The sequence below is a fragment of the Harpia harpyja genome, chromosome 10 (assembly GCF_026419915.1).
Source record: "Harpia harpyja isolate bHarHar1 chromosome 10, bHarHar1 primary haplotype, whole genome shotgun sequence".
NCBI classification, from domain to species: Eukaryota; Metazoa; Chordata; class Aves; order Accipitriformes; family Accipitridae; genus Harpia; species Harpia harpyja.
The window spans coordinates 7,889,897-7,914,779 of NC_068949.1; the positions used below are offsets into that span (position 1 = coordinate 7,889,897).

The window sequence follows — 24,883 nt, forward strand, 5'->3', positions numbered from 1 at the left end:
GGAAGCAGATGGGTGAGGCATCACAGCCACTGTGCAAACAGAGCTAAAAGGGTGATAACACTGGGTTAGGAGGCTGCACTGTGCAAGTGGGAAAGAGCAGAGACACTTGTATGTTGAGGGTTTCCCTCACATATTATCTTGAGTTTTCTTTCCAGAAGTGTTATCCAGTTGGAGCTTAAGGACTTTGTCTATTTATCTGGGGTCTCTTAGTATCTAGGAGTGGATAAGTTTAGGCTGTTGGACATCATGGTCAAGTGTCTTGTTCAGGGCAACTCTTGGAGCCCTGTGCAGTGAAGCTGTGCCTCCAAAACATACTTGGACTTCCCAAGCACCGAGGGTGCAGAGTCACTCAGACAGGCTTTGCTGTATTTGCATTGCCAAAGTTGGCTCCAGTGAGCCCCAGACAAATTTGACTTGCTGTATACGTGTAGACGGGTGTCTGAGTAGTCCTAGACAGAAATATGATAAAACTAGTGAGAGACACTGGGGTTTTTTCCACTATAAACTCCTTGCTTTCTTTCCTGGAAGAACTCCATTGACCCTATTTGAGTTTAATCTCCCCACTGACTCTTTCAGGTTGAAGACAGTGATCTGACCAAAAGACAAAGTAAAAACTGGTGAAATGTGCCAGCAGGTATCCTGTGTGAGGCATGTAACTTTGCAAGGGTTTTGTGTGGCTGGGAAACCACAGAAACACTGCATCTCTGCTGGAAGTGCCAAAGAAATGCTTCTAGCAACTAAGGCAGATGCGATAAAATCCTATAGAAAAATACTTATTTTTAAGTGCTGCTTTGCCTTAGCTAACACAAATGTATGCAGCTTTGGTTTCTCTCAGAGGTAATTTCAAGTCTTTACAGGGAGAGATACCTGGAGTCCCCAAAGCCTGGACAAAGTCAACAACTGACTTTCTCATCTACGCTTCTGAGTTTTATTAGCACAGTCTTTAGCATCTCCAGCCAGCATCTATTGCCATCTATTCTCTGGGCAAATATATGATCCTTTGTAGCTGAAGAAATCTGAAGCCTGTATCAGGGTTGGTACAGATGCATAAATCCCTCAATTCAATGTCGATCAGCCACTGAAAAACTCCTCAAGACTGTTAATAGCATTTCCCCTCTCAATGTTCAGTTTGAGAGCTTAGCTCTCAAAGAATAAGTGGCCTGCCCAAAAGCAGAGCTTCTTAAAATGCTTCAGGAATGGCAAGTGAAAAGACATGGAACCAATATCTAAATACTGCTTGGGCCATCAGAGTGAGTCACCGCTTCTGCACTCAGCAGCTGTACGGAGACACAGCTGAAATTGCTTTTAAACTGCCCCTCTCTTGCTGCCTTTCCGTTCTCTGTCTTGGGTTTTGATTTGATGTAAACTAAAAATAAATGCTAACCCATATTGTACCTGGCCACAAAAAAAAAGGCACAGTATCTTTGTTTCCTACACAAGCTAATGTATAGTCTGAATTAAAATGACAGGGACAGTCACTTTGGGAGCAAGAGAAAGGAAAGCAAAAGGACTCTTGTAGCTCTGTGGAATGATCAAACCAAATGCACAGCAGAGCAGTGGTTTGCTTTGAAACTTTAGAGGTCAAACTTGATCAGTCTCAAGGCTGGGAAGGTTTTGGTGACTAAAAAGAGCTTTAAACCTGGGTTATTTCCTGTTATGTACCGAAGTTTACAAATCTGTATTTTAAATGAGACAATTATGTGTGGAGGGATTTGACTGGTAGTTGCTTTTTTGCTTGGCAAAGGGGCTATCTGTGATTATGTTCAGCAGGTCTGTACAGATGGCTGTACCCATACCTAAGTTATTCAAGGACACCCGAGATCATCCTTGGAGAGAAAGAGTAGTTTTCTTCATTGTGAACAGTTTATGCTTTATTGAAGTGGCGTGGTGATGAAAGATGCCAGATGATCATGACTATGTTCTCAAAGCTCTTAACCCTCAAATATTTTGAAAGGAGAGCAATGTGAGCTATTTGATAGATGCTTAGTTTGCTTGCTTTATTTATCAGAAGGTGAATATTCCCAGGATTGATATAACTTGAGGTGTTTGCTTTTCCTGTATATGCCTTTTTTTGTACGGTTTATCACTGTAAAAGCTGGAATATTTCTTCTGTGGGCAATTCCCCTGCATATTGTGATTTTGTTGATTTGAAATGTCAATAGAAACAGATGCAGAACACTAATTTTAATGAGCAGCCAACTTCCAGAGCTCCAGAACATCCAATTTAATGGTTTATCCAATCTTGTAACAACTTGTAAGGTTTTTGTTCAATGGAGCCCTTTTGTCAGATTAAGAGCAATTGTCCTTATTGTTTTACAGGCACCCACTAAAACTAAGATGCTAACAGATATTTAACTAGACATTTCACAGATATTTGATTGGAGATGAAAGCATTTTTCAGGTAGTCCAGGGCTGAATCTTTTAAAAATCATTACTGTTGGGTTTCATAGTGTCTGCTGGAGGTTTGTGTATGGGAAACATGCTGCAAATTTGATGAGTTCTTAAAGTAACTTTATGCCATGGCTTCAAAAGTTCATGTTCTTTTTGTGTTCATCTTGTTATAGTTAATAATTCAGAATTTCCAGATTTAGTAATTCAGAATTTCAGGCCCTCTTGTGGAGCTGCATACTAAAGAATAGAATCCTTCAAATTTTAGAGTTTATATAAATGAATTTAGGGTGAATATACATGAGTGCACCATTCACAATCCTTAGCTGGTATAAGGTGCACCAAAATTGTTCGCCTACTCTGTGGTCTTCCCCACCTTTAATGGTTACTTTACTTTGAGTGTGTTACAAAGAACATGTGCAGCCACCTGTAAATTTTGTTTTTAGCATCACTTTCCAATTTTTTTCATAGAATTAACCTTAACAAAACTGTGAACTCTTTACAATGCACATCATTCAGATTTGCGTTGAAATCTACAGATGGAGATAATTTATTAAACTCCTTACCAGTTTCACGTTTTATCTGTAATGCCCTCAGAAGTTTTCTGGCTTCAGTCGGAAAGTGGCATTGAGTACAAAGAGACTTGGTAAATAAGTCTGTATTTGTTATGCCACTATTCCATACTAGTACTTAGGGGTAAAATCCAGGTCATTTACCAGATGTGCATCTGGGATCTTCATGAGTAGACTCCAAGTGAAAGTGAAAAGCATTTTTTCCCACTCTTCCCTGGGCAAGATCATTCTGGTTTTGTATGTCTGTTACCTGTTTGAATAGTGGAAGTAATGAGTCCTAGCTTCCTTTTGAATTGCTTGAAGAAATATACATTAAAACATACAGAAGTTATTGTTGTGTTACAATTCTCACCATTTTTCCAGGCTTTATTGCATTACAATTTCTCTGCAACCTATCTATGCCTGTTGAGAGTTATCTCGACAGTGCACATGCGCACCCTCCACGGCCTCTTTGCCCAGGGCCTCTGTGCGCAGCCTGATGATGTTACAAATGTTGGGGACATTTTCGTACCTGTCAGCTGTGTCACAAATGAATGTTGTTTCCCCAGAGCAAATGGAAATGTAAGGAATTGCGCAGCAATGAAAGAAATAATTGAAGCTGGATGAGCTTTAGATCTAGTTTCATATTAGTCTGGAACTCTCAGGAAAACTTTGGTTTGAGAGAATGAGCATGATTCCTGCCAAGTACAATCCTTGCTCTATGGTTTATTTGAGAATATTATCTGCTATATTTGAGTTTTGCTGTAGACACAGGAATGCATTTAAATTAATTTAGAACAGAGGCAAAAGATGATTAATATTTGAGATAATTAAAACTTGCTTCTAAATAGATTTCCCTGGGAAATGTCTCTGGAGATTTTTCTAATTACATTGGTGCCAAAATGTTGTAAATAAAAAATAAATCCCTGTTTTGTTATTTTCAGAAATGACAGGAGAAAAGTGTACTTGATAGTCATATCAGGAACAATAACCTGATGAGATTTTTGTTTATTTAATAACAAATTACCTAGTGTGTGCAGGTTTAATGATGATGATAGCTTTTAGTCTTCCAAGCAAATGTGAGGACCATCATTCTAAAACCAAATAGAGTGGATTTCAGCAGGTAATTTCCTCTTAATTATAATGTTGAAGAAAAATGACTGAATCAGAGAATGCCAGGGGGAAAGTTGTATAATCACCTCTGTTATGCTGTGATCTCTGAAATTTCTCATGTTTTCAAGGATTTGCACTCTTTAGTGTGCATGGTCCCATAAAGTACTTTTAACTATAAACATGGTCTCTCATATATTTCTTCACTAAACACCAAAACACATCTGGCAGACCTAGTTCTTGCATTGTTAAAGGTGCTGACTTGCCAGCGGCACTGGAGTGGTGTACTTGCTAATAAACCCTTCCTGGGCTGGATTTCCTCAGAGGGCTCAAAGAGACAATGGCCTCATCACTGCTGCAGTTAAAATCAGCCAGAGGAGTGGCTGCGCAAGTCTCCCCAGAAACTCTGTGAATGTCTTGGTTGCATCCAGCCCTGTCTCACTTCTCGTTACGTGCAAGCTGTTATGTGAGCAGGGCTTTATGGGGAGGAAGGCTGAGATGGCCTGGCTGCCTTGTCGATCTTACTCCTTTAGTATTAGGCTTAAGTATTCTTGTTCATTTAACGACTGTAAAATTGATACCACCAATTAAATTCTTAGAAGCTACCTACAATTTTTAATTCAATAAATATTCTTCGCTGAAGGGTCACTTTTCTCACACTGAAGTATGGTTTATTCATTGAATAGTCCTCATCAGAAGTTAATGTGGCAAAATCTGACACCATGTTATACAGCTCTGTAGCATGCATTAGCATGATGTAAAATACCTGTGCTAAATCCATTCCAGTAAAGCTTTTAGTTTAGACTATGTATTTTGACTGAGCATTTCAGTGTACTTTTGTTGTATCAACAAAATGTTGATATGATTTAGTGAGCGTAAAGCACTTTTGCAGCTGTTTCTATTGCTGTTTACAAAAGTAAATTCCCTGTTTCCTTGTAGTTGGTAGCTGACATGGTACATTGAATATATTCTCAATAACAAAAAAGCTGCTTTCTGCTACATTACTGAATATAGATGAAAATTGTCAATTTGCTATTAATGAAACTGTGGGCTCTGATATTTTGTCTCTTTAAATACAGTGTAAAGGTCAAAACCGAATCTGAGGTCTAGACTCAGAGGCATTAAGAAACTGAAATCATAGTAATGATAAGACCTCAGTTTCCAAGTGCTTCTCTGAATCTGCTCCTAAACATATTTAGCAAATAACCTAGTTTGAATTTTGTTACATGTCCCAAGTGTCTACGTATCCCAGTAACACAGACTTTGGTCTACTGAAAAATAGTTATTCAGACATCAGTGTGCAAAAAAAACCTTTCTTTGTTTTAAACCCCTTCTTTGAGCCTCCTTTTTCTCACAGTTCTTTAGTACATAGTTTATATTCATACTGGCTTCACTGCTTTAGTAACCTGCTGCTGCATCACATTTCAATCTTCGAAAACAGTGGATCACTATCAATACTAGTGAAGGGGCAGTCACTGATAATGAAAGTAACCTGTTAAAATGTATTGTCTCCCAGAGATCCTCTTTAACCAGTCGATGGTACAATTCATCTCATCTGAAGAGAGGTTGGGTGATTCCTGCCAGAAGTGTCTGCTGCTCTTAAGTTAGATGGGTGCCAGGAACCATCCTGCCGCTACCGGAGAAGCTGCTCCAGGCACTGGGAAAGCGGCTGTTGCAGCAGAGCCTGGGGTGCTACCAGGGAGCAGTGGGAGTGTGGAGATTCCAGGGACAAGCATTGCCACCCATTTTGCTTTTTGGGACTTGGTAGATCACGCAGGTTGGCACGAGCTGCCAGGGCCCTCCTGTCTCTCCAATGTGGGAGCAGCTGCCTCTTAGGCTGTGCTTACAGGCATGGTGTTTACTCCATGTCCCCTAAAGGTCCCTGGAGGGTGACTGCTGGAATGGGAGCATTGGAATATAATGGATACTTTAAGAAACTTCATTCTTCACAATAAATGTTATTTATTTAGGCAGTTAGTGTTAAAACAGTTAAATCGGGTAAATAGCCTTCTATTAGAAAATGCTGAATTACTGATCTGAAAAAATTCATCTATTATATCCTCTGGCAATGCCTCTTCTGATTCCTCTTTTATTTTTTGGGTCATATGCATGCAGACAATTTGTGACACATGCATGGGCTGTCTGTGCTTGTTCCTTGTCATTGGAACAGGGTTTGAACAGCGGGGAGGGTTCATTACGGGGCTACTTAAAACCTGTTGGCAAAACTGCATTTTCTGTTACCACTGATATGACAAATGTATTCTCCTTTTTGTTTTCTGATGTTGTTCTTAGAGCCAGCGCTGATATCTAATAGTAAGTGGCATTGGTAACGCTCAGCCCTCTGTTACAGGTAGGGAGGGCCACAGGTGTCCGGTCACTTCACACAAGCACTTGTGACCATCTCAGCCCTGCAGTGCAGGGCAGGGTCACCTCTTCAATCAGGAAGGCGGGGATGTGAGCTTTTAGACAATTGTGCTAAAATTGCTGGAGCTGTACAGTTCAGCCGCAGAGAGAGCATGTGTTGGAATATGTTTGGAAGCAGTGCAGGCCCTATAATATCTGTGGTTTACTTCCTAGAGGTGAGGCTTTTGAAATATATTAGTTCTTCATCACTCAGCTTTGGTGAAAAGTAAAACCTTCAGATGCTGCTGTTTGATTTGTATGTAAAACAGCCCATTTAGGCTGCATGGTGGGTTTGCCCAGGCAACCCAGTGCTGTTTTCCTTTTGTTTCCCCGAAAAGAGGAACGTGTGAATGTCACGTAGGCTGGACTGTCCTGTGTGCAGAACTATAGTCTTGACTTTTCAGAAAATAATAGAACACACATCTTCCCACCTTCAGCAGCAAGACACTGTAAGTTTCAGGACAAGCTGAATAAGTGTTGGAGTTTTTAGAGTATTTAGAAGTTTCTTGAACTTCAAAGGAGTTTTTATAACATGTTAAAATAGTTTTGAAAGGTATATTAATCAACTTTAAGCCGTGCCCATCTTCTGTTATTTGAAAATTTCAGTAGTTATAAAACAGACCACTGCTTCTGTCTGTCTATAAGGATGGGTTTTTCAGCTCTCTTCTTTCCAAACCTCTGGTCATTTTTCTTACGGGACCTCTCAGATGTCACTGTAAGGTGTTTTGGGGGGAGGCAGCAGGGATCCTCAGTAACAAACCCAGTTATGAGGAAGACAAACAGCAAGTTTAGTTTGTGATGGTCTGTTTACCAATGTTGCATTTTAATCCTTTGCTAACTTCATAAGATGTGTAAAAATAAAAATATATGCAAGTTGCTTTGGTTTTGCCTTACAGGGCACACCAGCAAGTCGAGTCCGATACAAAGTAGATGTTGTCCAGTTTCCTTACAGTGCCAGCATTTTTGACGTGGATGAAAACTCAGGACGCGTAGTAACCCGAGTAAACCTAAATGAAGAGCCAAGTACAGTGTTTAAGGTATGAACTCATATAGCTGTATATTGTCAGTAAACATTGCCTGCATTTGATGGAATTCCTTTTACCTTCATGTTTCTCTGTGTTGCTTCTTTACTTCCTTAATTTCTTCCTGGCATGTGTTTCGTGCCTTTTTGATTTCAGAAACTTCTTCAACGGATGTGAGTGCTACTGGTAGGAGGGCAGAAGAAACAGGGAGGCAGCTGAAGGAAACCTCAGGTTTTGAAAGTTACCTTGCTGATCTCTTTGTTTTCAACAGGGCTGTCAGCATTTTTGTGAGAACTTTGTAAGAATGGTGAAATACCTTGTAAAGAAAGTTTTTTCCCAGATGGATAGTTTGGCACTTCCAGTTCACCAGTGCTGTAATGTAAAAACATTGGCTTTAAGGAGGCCTAAATTACTATTGTGTTGTTATTGTTCCTGAAGAGTCTCAAGTGTAGTTAGTGCAGAGTAAGTTATGATTTTAATCAAAATCATTGAGACAGATCTCTCCTCTTAAATCCATGAGTGGAGGGGGTAGTTAAAAATGAAAATTAAACTGTGTCAGTAAGCAAAAAAAAAAAAAGTATCTATAATATGTGGGGGTTTGTATGTAATTTCCCTGCTTGGAAACTGCCCACCTTCTGTATGGTCATTAAGGTGTGTTTTGTTTCTTCTTTCAGTTATTTATTTTTGAAATGAGGATTAAAGAGAGGTTTATTTGCATACTTTTCCATTATAAGGAATAAAGCTGTCCACTGTTTTCCACTTCTGAGTGTCCCATCAAATCCTACTATGAGCTTGAGTAGTGTTGAAATGCTGTCACTGTTTTAGGAACTTAGGATAGTGCTAATTTGAGGTCTTTTAAGTTTTTAACAAATGCAGTAAAACTCAAAGGAGAAGAGAATTATCTCTTGGTTAACATCACCAGAGTATAACTTTTCTGTTGCACTTTTTATTTTTACTTCTCAGTAATTATTTTGTGTGGCTGTTTTCTGAAGCTGTGATACATAACATGCAGGTGATATGCACGTGGACATGGAGCTACAGTTCTATATGAAGACTGCTCTGTATTAGGGCAGACCAGTGGTATATTTAGCAGAGCATTACTTGTCAGAAAATAAGGATGCTTAGGGAAGAAGCACAGAAAAGACTCCAGAAATCAGGGATGTGGAGACTGAGTTGGTATTTGCATCTAGACCATTGGGCTTTTATCTGCCACTGAATCTTCTGTGAATTTTTCCAGTCAATTTTTAACATAATCATACTTTCTGCAATTACCATATCTTACACTGGTGAGTTCCCTAATACATTGCCTGAAAGAAATGCCTTCTTTTGTTTTAAGCTGTCTCTTCACCGACCTATTCTGAGAATAGCTTGGACTTGCAGAAATGAGTTGAAAACCCTTTACTAGAATGAGGTGCTGACCTGCTCCATCTAGTGACCTCTTGAGATAAGGACAAATTTAGAGAGGGAGGAAACTAGAGAACTGTCCATTACTCCATCTTCAGTGTACTGGTCTCTCATCCTTTTGCTAGCAGATAGCTTGCCTTCATATGAAAGCTGAAAACAGGTGAACCTATTTGTCCCAGCAGAGGAGCACAGATTAAATAAACAAATAGACTTGAGTAAAGATCAGATAAGCAAAAGATTTATAATAGGCCGCCTTTGGAGAAGGTCTTCTGGTCTTGTCGATGTTTTAGCATACTGAAGATCTCTCTTCTAAGAGGATTTTTTTGGAGGGGAGGCAATGTTAATTTTTTTGTTTTGATATCAGACCCCAGTTTTAAATAATAGCATCAGCAACGCAGAATTCTTACCTAGCACTTTTTCTGTTTTATTGGGAGTTATAGGTGGTTTTTCAATAAAAATTATTTCACTGCATGAATGTAGAATTGAACTTTATACTGTTAAAGAAGTTGGAATTGATTCTGGAGTTCTGAGTAAGGACAGTCTGTGATTAGATGTGAAGGGAATCCCCTGAAAAATTTACTTGAAGCTGGCAATGTGTTTTGGAGAGGTATTGTAGAAGACTGCTGTATTTGAATTCCAGTTTACTATGTTTCTGTAAATATTCTAGCAGATGGTTCAACTTTTTGATGGCTGTCACCTTTTTCCTCTATGTTTTGTTCTTATACAATGTATGATTTGCAGTGAAAGAAAATCTCATCTGACTTGTTAGACCCTGAAAATACAACAAGTATTGTTGCGAGTCAACATAAAAATGCTCTTGCCTATACTAAAAGAGTGATTTGCTGTCTTGTTTATAGCTAGTGGTCATTGCATATGATGATGGAGATCCTGTGAAGTTCAATACCACTACCATAGAGATTGCTGTACTGCAGCCTTCAGTAATTCCACGGTTTACGCAGGATGAATACAGGTAAAGCATTTATTCATTCACATTACAACTGTTATTTTTTAAGTTGAAATAAGTTGCTGTTTGAATGCTAGTCTGCTTTTGTACCTTCTGCTGTTCACTTTGGCTCATGAAAGGGAATAAGACACAAAAATAAGGTTTGAACCAAAGCACCAAAACCCTTGTATACTTAGAACTGATAACATATTTACTGATGTTAAGTATTCTTTAGGAAATAAATTGGATGCTGCTTTGAGGAGAGAGCAGTCAGCGCTCAAGTCCACCAGAAGCACAACTGTGAAATTACATGGAGGACTTTTTTGCAGCACTCTCATTTGACAAAGTGAGGGTGGCAAAATACTTTAGAGTTGCTTCTTTCTCTTAGCCACAAGTTATTTGGCAGCCAGCCATTCCCCAATCTTATCAGTTAGTGGTGCAATTTTACCTTTTTAACAGGTTGTCTCCAACTGGAAAGATCTGGGCTGTAAGTGACAATGACAGTGAGGAGAGGTTTGTTTGAAATTATCCTCTCAGAAGCTGTTGAAAATGTCAGTCAGGGGGATAAACAAAAAATTTTGTGTATTGACATTGTAGCTTCGATCACCGGGGCTCTAAGTTAAGTTTCCTCCAGTCTGTTTGAGTGTGTTTTGATCCTGTACACCATTCATGAGGGACATGAGAGAATTCAGACTTGACCCTCTTTGACGTTAGAAGTGTAGATGATAGTTATTATTACTACAGAGTCATGATTTGATTAAGTTTACCCCCTGACAATTTCATAAAATCAACCCCATTTTCTTAAAATTAAGTAAAAAAAAAAAAGACATGCACAGCCTGATTAGTTTGTTAAATTTTGTTACAGAGAAAGTGTTCACAAACAGTTTGACATCTGTATAATAATAGGAAGTGATAGGATCAATGCAACCAGCCTCCCGATATCTAGAAGTTACAGCCTTGCTGCAGTATTTGCTCTTGATTCCAATGTAGTGACATAACCAGTATCAGAATATAATGGGGTTTGTACATATATTTTCACAACAAAGTACTGCAGGAAATCAGAAAACAGAAATTGAATGTAATATTATTGGCTTCAGTAGACCCTAATAAGAGGACTTGCTCAGCTATTTTAAGGAGTTTAGGCAAAAATTCATGGTGTGCATTCTATTTTTCCTCACGATTAGAGTATTACCATTTTGAAGCAATACCTTAAAGAAATGAAAAATAGCAAAATACTGCCAGTCCTCTTTTAATTTTGTATTTAACCTGGAAACAAATATGAAAACTGAAGGAATAGTGCAAAATTATAAACTTGGCATTTAATGATAGTGCAAATGATAATCCTTTGCTGAAGGAGTTTTCTTGAGGGAGATTATTCCTGCTGCTCCCTATATTTTATTAGATATCTTCAAATGTATGAAGTGTAGTTTAGGTAATGTAGCAAAAGGCAGTCCTTTAAATAAAAATGTTTCCATTTGTTACTGTAATTTCAGATATCATGTCAATGCATGCTGTTTCTGAATAATATTTAAAGCCTTTCTGTAATAGACTTAACCTTCTGTGTTACTATTTTCAAGAAAAACATGAACAAGTCCTACATGCATAGCTGTGAGGAAAAAAAAAAAGTGTAGCTATGTTTACCAGAAGGACATGAAAATATGATACTATGAGACCTTTCCAAGATACTCCACATTTTAGGTAAATTACAAAAGCTAATTTACCTAGCCTCAGGAGCCAGCCAGGGGGCTGGAGCTGCTAAAGAGACTCCTCACTGCTAGGGGCATACTTAGTAATGCACTTTGTTTCCTTTTTTGTTTATAACTTTATTCCAAATGACCTTCAGCTTTAAGGAGCTTGTCCTTGAATCTTGGTGACAAATGTAATCCCAAGCAATGTGTTTTGGGAGAGACTACAATGCAGCCACAGTGCTAGACTGCTCAGGCCAAATCCAGCACGAGCCCAGGCTCGGGAGTACTTGGAGCACAGTGTGGTCCACCTCTGCGATGTAGAAGAGTTGTCTTGCAGTTTTCACGTCAACCAACACAGCATCTTTGTTTGCAGGATTGTGAGAAGAGACTTTAAGGTTCAGGAGCACAGGCAGAGTTTGCATTGCCTTCTGAAAAATTAACCAAGGTCACACTTCCTGAGGCCACCTTGAGCTCCAGTTTTATCCCAGGAGATGGGAACTTTATTTCACTACAGTGAAGAAAGCGTACAGTAAAAAGTGGCTCATAGCCCCTAATACACTTAGATGACAACTGAGTAACCCATGTTATCTTCTCCTTGCGAACTCATCAGGATTAGATGAATAGCCTAGTTTCTCTTTCCAAAGGAAATAGCGCTACTCCATTCTTGGTAAATTCTTTGATCCACACCGTCGTAAAAAACCTCTCATAATCTTTTGCGGGCAGCAAAGGCAGTTACTCATTTTCTTCAATGTCAGAAATTAAATGAAAACAACCCCATAACTTTCTGATTCAGCTCTGAGACTCTCAAACATTTTGGAGCAGGACTAGTTTTGATTCCTAACGTTTTCAGGGATTGTCACACTCTGCAAACTGCACTTCGTGTTTGGCTTCTTGACAGTGATGCAAGCTGAAACTGGCAGGTTTCGTATAACCTTATTTTTCAGGTGACATAGTATATCTTTAGGGTAAATGTCAGCACAGAGTAATGGTGCTGCTTGCAAAATGATAAACTGTTGGATGTGGATACTAGAATTTCTGAAGGATTGAGAATTAGTGGCTTTAAAGTGGATTAGTATTGATCTTTGCTTGCATAATTATCATGATCTGGATGATTCCAGCATTGTTTTCTAGCTGTTTCACAAACTTCATTTCTGTATATTTAGAAAAAGGTCACAGTTGAACAGTTTTACACAGTAAAGCCGCCTGCGCAGTTCCAGCATGTATTACAAATCAGAAATAAATACAAAAAACAGGAGAGAGGGGACCAGATGGCATGATCAAAAAGGCATAGCTGTGTTAGGCATATAGGGAGATAAAAGTGCAACTCTGCCTTGAGCTGTTGGTCTGGCAGCTCTCTGCTCTGTTAGAAGCACACCAATGCATTAGAGTCTATGCTTGGAGTCCTGTTCATACTACGGGAGGCTTTGCTTGATTCTTACCCATGTCTTAAAGTGACTTCCACAGGAGGCAGCAGTAAAGTAGATGAGAGTCAGAGATTTGCATTTTATTCACTGGCTCTCCTGCATTATTGCATAATTTGGGGCAAATTAATTAGTCTCCCCCCCCTTTTTTTTTGTTTGGATTGTAGATTATACTGGAGACTTCTAAATGCTGCTGCGCTATACATATAAAACAGCAAAGGGAAGCTAAGAGCTCTGAGAACCGTAAAATACAACCTGGAGCAGTTGCTTTATGATAAGTGAGTGATAAAATACAGTTCCTTCCTAATGACTGAGATAGATGACCTCTAAAGTGCATCTGAAAGATATCTGCTGCAACCAGTCAACTCTTCTGGTGGGAACTAGCAAGTCAAGGCCAAGCATCCGAGCAGCCTGGGTACAGCATGCTTTAGGACAGTCCTCCTCCATGCACTCACATCCTGTTAGAAGCAGAGCAGAGTCAGCCAGCAGGTCTGCTCGATGTGGTCCAGCAGCTTGTGAAGATGCCACCCCAGGGGCTTGCAGGCCATTAGCGTAGTTAATAAGGGCCAGATGATCCATGCCTAGTGCTCCTTGACTGTGACCATCTTCTGGGGACACTGAGACACTGCAGCTCCCACAGATCTCTCTCTAGTGCATCCTTACATGTGAGCCTGAGTGCCTTCACCGCACTTCAGCTGATACTGCAAGCTATCCCAGTGCTCCTAGCCTAGAGCTTCATTCTGAAGCTGCAGAGTTTTAACTGCATTAGCAATGTGGATTATTCTCTGCTTGGATCCTTGTCTGTCCTTGTCATGGATATTAAATATGGCTTTGAGAGAGCTGACAGCAGCAGTGCATGCTAAATAAAGTGTTTTCCAAACCAAGCATTGTTTGCTTGTTCCACAAAAACGCGAAGTGTGAAGAGGCAAAAATCAAAAAGAATCAAAGGCCTATAACATGCAGACGTGTAATTGTAGATGGCTAGTCCACCTCTGAGCCCACTTGACCTTTTGCTGCCAGGAAGGACACTGCTGTTGATGCTCTTCTCACTGCATCTCCCTGCGGGGTGGTTGGCAGTCAGTTGGATTTTGCTGGTTTTCCAAAGCACTGACGGCAGAGGGAGGCACAGTGTATGGACAAGGCCTGAGCTGCCACTTCCACTGCCTCTCTCCAGCCAAAGTGACAGCCTGAAGAGCAAGGGCCTGGAGGTGCTGGGCACAGCAAGGCGATGAAGAAAGGGTTGCCGCCACACGGCACGTGACTTTCTGCATTGCTGCCGAAAACAGGCTGTGGCCGTTCGCACAGTTTATTAAGGTTTTTAATGCTGACTTTGATCTCATTCTGCCTAGTACTGGTGAAACACCCATGCCTCTGGCAATAAATCACTTGCTTGAGAAAATCAAATCAGCTGTTTTGAGTGCTCCTTTCCCAGGCTATTATTTCTCTTGTCCTGATGGCTCCACCCAGATCACCTCTTGATTGAACTCCACAGCAATTAATTGATCCAGAAGTTTCCATTTCTTCCAAACAAGTAATGCCAGCACTTTAATTTCTTAATTAACAGATCATAATTAGCAGTTCTACGGAACAGCAAAGACCAGATGTGAAGTGAACCTCAGATGAATATAAAGAGATTTTTAAAATTTTTTTTTAGCAAGCCTGTTCTTTTTATGAGTACGTTCTCGTTTTAAAACAGTAAAAGTTCAAAGGGACTTGGGATCTTTTTCTTGTTTTGTTAATTAATAAATATCACATCCTCTGCGACTAGAAGGTCATGGCTAATAGCAATGTGCTGCTGTAGCACGAAATGAAATGTTAACCGAAAGCAGCGTCATTGGTTCCTAATTATTGCCTGTGGGGCCATTAAACAGGTGTTCAGCCATTTGATAGCAGAAAAAGGAAAATACTGGAAACTTTTCGCTTCTGTTAATGTTGTATTATAGCTCCCCAACCTGTTTGAAAAGATATGTCCAGTTGTATGGTAATCTGAAGTTTGGTTCCAATTTATGAGGAAATACATGAAGTTGTGAATTTGAGGCTGTTACTTGATATAAATGTAGTGTGGCATTTTATTTCTCTGCTAGCAACAACACACTGTACTGTGAAAATGTGTTCTGGTTAAAAAGCGCGATTTTGTGACACGTGGACCTCTTGCTCACTCAGTAAAAGATACGATGTAATGTTTTCCACTTAATTAAATCCATCAATACTGTAGGCAGATATTATCCAATCAAATAGCTATGTATCATAGGATTTCACAAAACAAAATTGTGGAGGCATATCAGGAGTCAACTGGAAGTGTTACTTAAAGAGGCTTTTCCCATTTCTCTGTTTTACTGCTGTTCAGTCAAACAGTTATTCTCACTGTGACATAGGAAATGGGGAATCCTGGACAGCTGCATTGAGGGTATGGGTAGCATTTCATGTCTGAAATCTCTCTAATTCGGTGCTTCCTTCAAAAAGGTGCCGTTTGGCACAGAACGGCATCCACAATGCTGTGAATGTCTGAGGCCTTGTAGAAGCAACTGTGCTTTTCTTATCATGAGTATCCTACCAATTCAGTCATCCTTCTTTACAACGCATGAAAGAAAAATATAAGCATTAAGAAAAATAAGTTTTTCCAGGGAGAGGAACAAGTTAATCTATACATGTCTTAAAAAATCAGGAGTGGTAAGTTCTGTTCAGAAATGAGGACAGCAGCTGAGAATGTCCTTTGTTCAAACCAAGAACAGAACGGGGGAAAAAACCCAAACCATATACACTAGGGATTTGGAGGGGAAGGGAACATTTTCGGGTTGTAGGCAACAGTGAGATTTCCAAAGCTATTTTCTTACTGATTTACTTGTCTCTGATGTGTTGCTTTGAGAAGTAATTTGAGAAGTCATAACTTGTTTCCTATAAGTAAAATGGCATTATTCAGGGAATCAAGATGCTTCCCAAATGAAACCATGTGTTGAAGTGGCAGGATATAAACTTCTGCCTTGGATGCAGTTGGGTTTTCGTCAGGCTGCTAGTAAGCTGTATTTCTTTAAGCCTCTGTTTACTTAAGTTTTCTTTTTTTTCTTCCTATTAGAGCTCACTGCTGGTTTAAGTAGCGCTCGGTTAGTGGGGTCATTTCCCCCTTCTTGTAACAGGAGTGCACAGGGTTTTAGTTTTGTCCCTCAAAAGTCTTTTGTTTAATGATGGTAGATTTAGGGCATCCATTTGGGTAATCCTTTTCCCAAGGTATCCAAGTCTTACCACTGCTTCTCCCATCTTTCCCATAACGGAACTTACATTTACATTTTATGAAAGACATGAAAAAGAGTGGAATGCCACTGGCAACATTTTTGATGTAGCATTTCTGAAGTGGGGGGAAAAATAGTCAATGTTTTACTCAAACTGAAGGTAGAGGAATGATGCAGAGGTTCCAACATGCATTTTTAATTTGCCTCATGTCAGTGGCAGCTTGGCTTCAGAAAAATACATGTGATGTTGACTTGGGAATCAATGTTTTGTGGTGGTGTTCTCCTGGTACTTATTTGGTTTGTAATAAAAAAAAAAAGAAACCACGCTTTAGCGTGTGGTTATAAAAGTTAGGAAATTAAATTATTTCTACAGCAGATACTGAAGCATGGTTTGCCGTTGAAAAATTAGTGAGCAAGTTAGCAGATGATTACAGTGTAGTAGAAGGATCATGCTTTTTTCCCCTGTTTTCCTTGTTTTAGTATTGCTACATTGCACTTTATTAAAATCTTCTACTTCTTTTTACCAAATGAAAAGGAAACTCTCATTTTATGGTTTGGGTTTGGGTTTTTTTTCTGATGAAGTATTATGGTGAAATGAATCTAGCTGCATGTTACCCGGTTATACCAGAAGAGGTAAGCACAGGGTCCAGGTCTGTGCAGGGTATCTGCCTGGCTGTGCTTGGTAAGGATGAGGGTCAGAGCTTTCAACGCCACATTGCAGTTTAATGAAATGTAGAACTAAGTCACTCCAGGAATGTGAATATGGAATAGAAATAATACACTACTGTAGTATTAAACCCTGTCAGCTTTGGGCAGTGTATTATGAGAGCACAAAGCCACGGCATTATCCTCAGTCTTAGAATTGATGCTATCGATACCCGTCTGTCTGACCAATTCAAGTATGTGAGTGAGTCCTACATTGTGCTTGATGGGAATTTTTTTTTTTTTTCCTTTTTTTGCTTCTGTAGTAATCCTGACGGAAATTTTCATGTCTTCAGGTCCTTAGCTTTAATTTAGGAAGATTGGTGGCATGACATAAATGCATTATGCCTGATGAGAATTCACAGGAACAAAATTTAACATTTGGTTTAAAAAAATAATAGGTTTTGACAGGGGTTCACTGTAACAATGTCCAGACTCCCTTGTCATCTGTTTTAGAGATAAATACCATGAAAAGGTCAGAATGTCTTGAACCAATTTGAGAATTGAGACAGAAAGTGAGGATATTACGTACAGTAAGGAATATGTGATCCTTGTCAGGACACTTTGAAGATAAACTGCTTGAAAAATACATTTAATCAAGAAGAAAATATTCTTTTCCAGAAAAAAAGAATCACTATCTCTGACTGACAAACTGTTCAGAGTGTTATGGTTGCACTTACTGGAAACTGAAAATTTGAGAAATTGATCAATTATTGCTCCAAAATGTGGCTAGGTCCTTCTTTTTTTGAGTAAGGACAGAAAGCCAAGATAGTCTAAATGCGTTGGTGAGAGGGTTAAAAGAGCTGCCGTCATGATGTTTACTTCTTGCTTTCTTGTTTCTTTGCTTTCCGTTTTGCTGCACCAGTTAGAAACTTGTACATTTTTTTCACAATTTAAAAAAATCAGCTGCATAACCAGACCGATTTAAGTGTTTCTGTTTGTAGAGCTTTTATTAGCTATTTGAGTTTCCATACAACTTAGCTGTTAGCTCACCTCATTTTAGACACTCTAGTGCTCTGCCTACACTTGACTTTTCTCCAGAAAAATACACAAATTCAGTTGTTTTTAATGGCTTACATAGCTTCTCTTTAATGCAAAGCATCAGACAGACAAAAAGCCGAATGAAGTCACTTCCCATGAGGAGCCGGATGAAAAGAGTCTGTGCAGGAATGGGCACGCTGCTTAGAAACATGTTTCAGAAAAGGCTTCAGGTAAAATGCCCTTGAGGGTTAAAAGTAGCTAAGGCCAAAACACTTTAAGAAGCTGTAATGTGAGAGAAGGTAGGGAGATGATTTTACCAGGAGAGGTCCAAATGACATTTTAATCAAGTTGAGCTAAGAATCTTAGCAATGTAATTAAGCAAAAAAATTTAAAAAATTTAAGTTCTGAGGTATGCTTATGGACCTCCATGAACTAAAATATAATTCACGAAATAGAGTCGGCTGAAGTGTCTAGTACAGAGTACATACACCTCACGCTATTAAACTTCAGTACTAAACCAATTTTCCAATTTATTATTGGGTTTGGTGGTTTTAAATTTAATCTTTGATTAAATCTCATGTTCATGCTTTTTGAGATAGAAAAGTTTCATGGTGAATTTAAAGCATATTGGATATCAGGCAAATTGAAAAATGGATGAGAGTCTGATGTGTTTAGCAAAGGGAAAAAAGAAGCAGAAAAGGAGAGAGGAAAAGTTAAAATTTCATTTTGGACATTTAGAAATAGTTATGCCCTGCAATGTATTTGATATGTGTTCAGTCTCCATTTCCCCCTCTGATCAAGATACGGATAATTGAGACATTGCAAATTAAAAGATATTCTTTTACAATCTGTGTCCTTTTTCAGTGCTTTTGTGTATAAATAATGATTTTATTTTAATCCTGTTGTTCTTCTAGTTTGGGGTTGCTTTTTTTTTTTTTTCTGACAGGCAAACACATTTTGTTGGCACGGTTTCATACTGAAGCAGTAAGCGATACAATATTGGCCTCAAAGAAATACAGGCAAATCTTAAACTTGTTCAGGGATAACTAAATCAGAAGAGCGGGACAGAAGACTTATTATTGAACATCTATTTTGTCAATTTTAAACTAATTTGTTCTTCCCAAATCCAAGGCCATCAGATACCAATCTTATCTCAGTAAGGCACAAAGCAATTAAGGCTGCTCCTGTTTTTACACTTTGCTGCCTTTGTGTCCTCTTTTCCCACCACAGCTTGTCAGGAAGGGTTTGGGCAGGTTGGGTGGCTTCATGCTGAGTGCAGGGATCCTACAGGGTTTTTGTTGCACCGCAGCGATGGAGGCCTCTCCTGGTATCCATCCTGTCCTGGATGCTGACAAGATACCATTTACTATTTATGTGAAAACATTAAAGTGAGGATCAACTGACCTAAATTGCACATTGCTGTGATGGTTATAGAAAAATAAAATGTGAATGAATGAAACATTGGTATAAAAATATATTTATTTTGTCATGGTCAAGAGATGGTTGTGCAAAGGAAAGTGTTTAGGAGGGAAGATTAAGACTATGGGTAGACTGAATTGAGGTGGCTACAGTGTGTTAATTGCTGTTGATCCCATTTCACCCTAAGATTCATGGGGTGCAAGTGAATTATCATGTTAATGCACAGGGCCTTCTTACATTCAGTGACTGTATGTATGTGGATACCCATGCATATAAGTATTGGCGGGGGGGGAGATATTAGAAATCATATATTTGAGAAGATGTTTTGTTCAGAAGCTTAGAAAGTAACCATTTCATTTGAAGTATTTCAAATAAGTCAGCACTGGACTGTAAACCAATGGTGTGCCAATCCCATGCAGGTGACAGTGACAGAAATGTACTGTCAGGCATGGTCAGAGCCTGTGACTGGCAAGGTAATGACTATATTGGCAGTTGCACTCAGAAGCTCAATAATGTGTTGCAAACATTATCAGACGAAAATCCTTCAGACGCTCTGAATCCTAATCATGTATTGAAGTCACAGCAGTACCCCTTTCCCTATGCTTTCAGTTTTCTAAGCCCTCCTCTGGGTGGCTTGGACTGGATTGCACTGCTTTGCTAGTGTCATGTCTTCTCACAAAAATAACCAGACTTTATCATCCAGTAATGCAAAATTATTGCATAAAAATGCCCTTGCCTGTCCCCTAAAACAGCTTCAAATAGTATGTCTACCACTTACCAAAAAAAAAAAAAAAGGCACTGTTGTGCATCTTAGTCATTCAAAAATTGGAAAATAATGAACTTATCCCCAAAGAAAGCTTATTAGAGCTTGTAGTACAGGATAAAGCAGAGTATATTGTCAGCTGAATACCACTGTCTTTTGCTGGTTCACTTCTCTACAATTCAGCAAAATGTTCTTAAGAGACCAGCTGTATGTTTTAATTCAGCTGATGCATTGTTCCTGTTGAACCTGATCACCTTTGTTAAATCAGGGAAATGAAATCAATACCATTACTGTGGTGGTTTTCTGTCCACTCCCTCTATAGCCTCTCATAGCAAACACAAAAGTCGCTTACTAATTGATATTGATTTGTCAATTCATTGAATTCAGCTATTTCAGAGGGGAAGATACAAGGCCATTTCCATTAAAAGAATATACTGAAAGTGTGCTTCAGATGAAATGTGGGGTTTGTGTATACACAGTCATGAGGGTTTTTGTTCAAATATATGTCTTCAGGAGAAAAAGAAAACGACATAATATATAATGCAACATAAAAAGGATCTTTATTTTCCTCGCTGGCCTGCATCTCTGACCTCATCAAAAGAGCTACAGCGTGAAATGCTTTCAGATTTGACAGCCTTTTTTTCCTGTCTCTAACCTTTGCGTTTGTAAAATGCACATTAGTAAGCATTTTATAGCACTAGTTTTGCAGCTTAATAAATTAGGTATCAATAATGAATTTTATTTCTACTGCTGATAGCACACTTGAGGCAGAAGGGTGGAAACCAGAGTGATCTGCTCTGTGCATGTGTGTTTGAGTAAAAGTGAACTTACCATCATCTTTTTCCGTGAAAAAATCTGGAAGTCAGTGTTTCAGTACAGTCACTATTACATGATCCAGTGTGGCTCAGCCTGGAACAGTATTTTCTCCCCATTATTCCTTCGTACAGTGGAAGGCCTAGGGATTCTCAGAAGATTGATACCTCACCATGCGAAGTGAGATACGGTGGTTTAATTTAAGATAGACTGGGCCCTCCACAGGAAGCAAAACAAAACAAGTAAATAAAGCAATGAAAGGTGTTACAAGAAGGGACAGAAGAGTGCATCTTAGCCCTATGGGCCAATGGATATGGTTTGCCTTTGACATCTTTTTTACAGGTGATGTAATCTGGAGCACGAGTGGTCAAGTCAGCAATACGGTGCCATAATTGGATTAAGCTGAGAGCAAGAACTCGGGAAGAGCAGGAGAAGTATAATCCTTAGGGCAAAGTAAGGAAGTAGTCAGAGAATCTAGGGTCAGGATGAAGGCAGTCTGAATAGCAACCCAAGGGAAGAGGCTGAAGTATAGATAAACTTTTGACCAACGTTCATGCAGGCAGAAGGCAGTTGCTGCAGAAAGCTGCAAAGCATGAAGGCAAGTACATCATTTCCAGGGCAAGAGGTTGTGTAACAGGTATCATCACCCAAACTACCTAGTTCGGAGTTTTTTTTTTAAACAATAATGAATAATTTACCTGCTAAAATTTTTTAACTTAATTCCATATATTCATCGTCATTATCTAGAACTTTTTCCAGGATGTTCGAAGCAATATTCATCCCAAAGAAAATGTTTGTAAGACAGAGATCAAGGGCAGATTGTTGGTCTCCTGGTGTGTGATGGCAAAGGTTTGGGTTCAATAGTTAGGATTGCAACCTGGGGTTCCAGCTTTCTGCCCTTAGAATGGGAAAATGTGGCATGGGGTGGAGTATTTGAAAAATACCTAGAGGATGAGAGGGAAGTCATAAAATACTCTGAAATGAAAGCAGGTGTAGATTCTGTCCAGAATTTTAAAGAACAGTGCACAACAGAAATTCTCCTTAAAGTCTACTCCTGTTGAGGAACCTGTCTCAACATAGCCTCATCTGTCTTTTTTTTCATTATATACTGAATGAGTGTAATTTTTTAAAATGGAAAGTATCTGGATAATGCTAGTTTTAATAAAGATGCATCTGCATTTATGAATGAGTGCAAAAATTTCCTTTCAAATTTATTTGTTCACTAGCATGAATAGTTTTAAGCATCAATTCAGCCTTTACTTGCTGTGATGAAAATCTGAACATTTGATTTGAGAATAGCTCAGAGTCTCACTTCGCCTTGTTGAAATTGTTTAGATTGCTGTTTTAAATACATTAGCATGGACTCTTTGTACATTCTGAAGTAGTTAGAGTTTCCCTGAGAAGAAAGCATCTCAAAATGTTACTCATCACATTTTCTGAGGAGAGAGCATTTGAACAACAAAAGAGAAAGAGTGAAGTAATTCTTTGCTGCATTTCAGGAGGAAACTCGTAATTTTTACATGATGAAACTATGCTGAATATGAGATGCTCAGTTTTCAGTGTGTAGGGTATGAAGAACATGAGATACCAATGTGTTAGTAGTGTAATCTTTTTTCTTTTTCTTTCTTTACACGAAATGGTGCTCAGTGAATCAGAAACAATTTACTGAATGCTTAAAAGATGCGTATGTATACTTGGGTTGCAGTTGATTTCCTGAAAAGCATTGTGGTTTTTAGTACCAAAATGGGTTGGCAGGAAAATTTTTTGATCTTTCTGAAGAGTAGAAATTCCTGTGGAAGTGGCTTTAAAGTGCTTACTGTTCAAATAATAGAGGTTTACCCATGCATGAGTTTTCCTGCATGCATTTCTCATAGATTACTGAGTTTTCTTAGTAGAGGTGAGTATTATAAAAGAGCTGTTAAGTTCTAAATTTTACTTGCAGTTTATCAGTCTGTGGTAGTTCTTGTGTTTCTGTTATTTTCTACTCATTATTCCCTGCTTTTCCATTTCTCACGTCAAAGAACCATCTTTATATCGTCACCTCTTGTCAGTTAGACATCTTACTGTTTTTTGCATTTGCTGAGGCAAAGGTTAAACCTTTGCCTTTTTAATATATCTTTCTGTAATAACAGATCCTCTTGCTTTGGCAGCCTAATAGATGGATGAAACTGCTAACCTGAGGAATAAGTTTCAATAATTTACTGTTCAGGCAACTGGAAGATAACACAAATACTTTTGTTCAATTCTGCAGACCCCCGCCAGTGAGTGAAAGTGCACCAAAAGGAACTGTGGTTACAGTTGTTACAGCGGCCGCCTTGAACCAGACAATTGTATATTCAATTGTTTCAGGAAATGAAGAGGGTAAGGACTAATATTTTGGTCTTAGTGGTTATGGTGAGCCTAGTGCATGCATCAGAAGTCTTCAAGAAATAGTGATAGAAATAAAGCTGCTGAGGTGAAATCCCGCCTCATCTGTACTAGCAGGAGGGACTGCCATTATCAAGCCTTGAGAGATCAGCTGAAGAGCAGATTAATTAGTAGAATTACAATAAAAATTAAAACACAATCAAATTCTCACTGATGGAAAAATTCACATTTGTGCCACATGGTGTGAATCCATGACATACTGAAATAAGACTATAAATAGCTTTGATGGAGTTGATTTGTTTAGTTAGATATTAGGAAGAAATTCTTCACTGTGAGGGTGGTGAGGCACTGGTACAGGTTGCCCAGAGAGGTGGTGGATGCCCTGTCCCTGGAAGTGTTCAAGGCCAGGTTGGATGGGGCTTTGAGCAACCTGGTCTAGTGGAAGGTGTCCCTGCCCATGGCGGGAGGGGTGGAACTAGATGATCTTTAAGGTCCCTTCCAACCCAAACCATTCTATGATTCTATGAGTTGTACTTTTTGCTTAGAAATCTGTTTTAAGGCACTATAGACTTTGCCATGCTGTAGCCACAAGTATTAGATTAGAGCCTGATATTTAAACAAAACGCCATTCCTGCATTTGCATCCTTCTCGGGTATCCTCTGCGATCCACCTTGAAATCTCTAAGCAAAGTTACACTAAATTATTTGGAGGGATGTGGAAGAATTCCCCATCCCATCCTACTTTTTGTGAGAGTGGGCTGTTTGTCTTGTCTGCTCTTGCTAGCATGTCCTCAAGTTGGTCATTCTAGTACCAGGTCAGATTCAGGTGCTGTGCTCCTTTGAAGACAGCTTCAAAGAGGAGTCACATGGGCTTTTAGAGGCCTGAGGGAGGAATGGGAACAACTTTCTGAAGACACTGTCAGAGAATAGTGTCATCACCAAAATTGAAGCACTTAGGCATTAAAGTGGTTTTGCGTCTTAGAAAGTTACTTCTGTTTTTGCTGGATTTCAGATGTCTTTGCTATTAATAACAGAACAGGCGTGATCTCAGTTAAAAAGTATCTGGATTATGAAAGTGTGAAAAGTTATGAGCTTCGAGTTCAAGCAGACTCCTTACAAGTGGTACGATCCAATCTGCGTGTCCCTTCCAAAAGTAAGTTTAAAAATCCTTATTTCTAAATATCTTTTTAATATACATATGTATTGTTATTTTTTGAGGATATTGATAACTGCACTCTAGCTAGTGACCTTATTTTGTTATCAGAAATACAAGGGTGGTGATGATATGTGAGCAGCAGAGAGTGCATTTGTGGATCTTGATGCTTGCCTTCCATATGTGGAGCTGATCAGTCTTGAGCTAAATCCTCACAAATCATGTCTGATGTTACACAGTTGTAAGCCTTACTGATACAGACAAAAGTCATGTTTATATATAAACAGAGAGTTGATGGCACAAATTGAACGTTTTCAGTGTAATTAGGGCTTTTTGTGATGGAATGTCACAGTTACTTTTTCATAAACACATTATACAGCCCAAATACAGACTTCCTCCCTGCTGGGCTGGTAACATCACAGCAAATGTTGGGACACTACTGAGAGGAATGGGGAACAGATACACAGTAAGGGTGACAGGAAAAAGACTCCTTCAGCACCCCTCAGGGTCTGCGTAGAGTTTATTGCAA

General features: G+C 39.0%; 1 protein-coding gene across 8 annotated transcripts in view; it reads left to right on the plus strand.

Moving 5' to 3' along the window:
- The window catches only part of PCDH15 (protocadherin related 15), a 725,853-nt gene that overhangs the window by 622,995 nt on the left and 77,975 nt on the right, over window positions 1–24,883 (plus strand). For all 8 annotated transcript variants that reach the window (XM_052799247.1, XM_052799249.1, XM_052799246.1 and 5 more), the window contains 4 exons: window positions 7,349–7,489; window positions 9,736–9,848; window positions 23,087–23,196; window positions 24,214–24,354. In XM_052799247.1, the coding sequence (XP_052655207.1) occupies window positions 7,349–7,489; window positions 9,736–9,848; window positions 23,087–23,196; window positions 24,214–24,354 (505 nt within the window). The remainder of the gene's footprint in view (window positions 1–7,348; window positions 7,490–9,735; window positions 9,849–23,086; window positions 23,197–24,213; window positions 24,355–24,883) is intronic.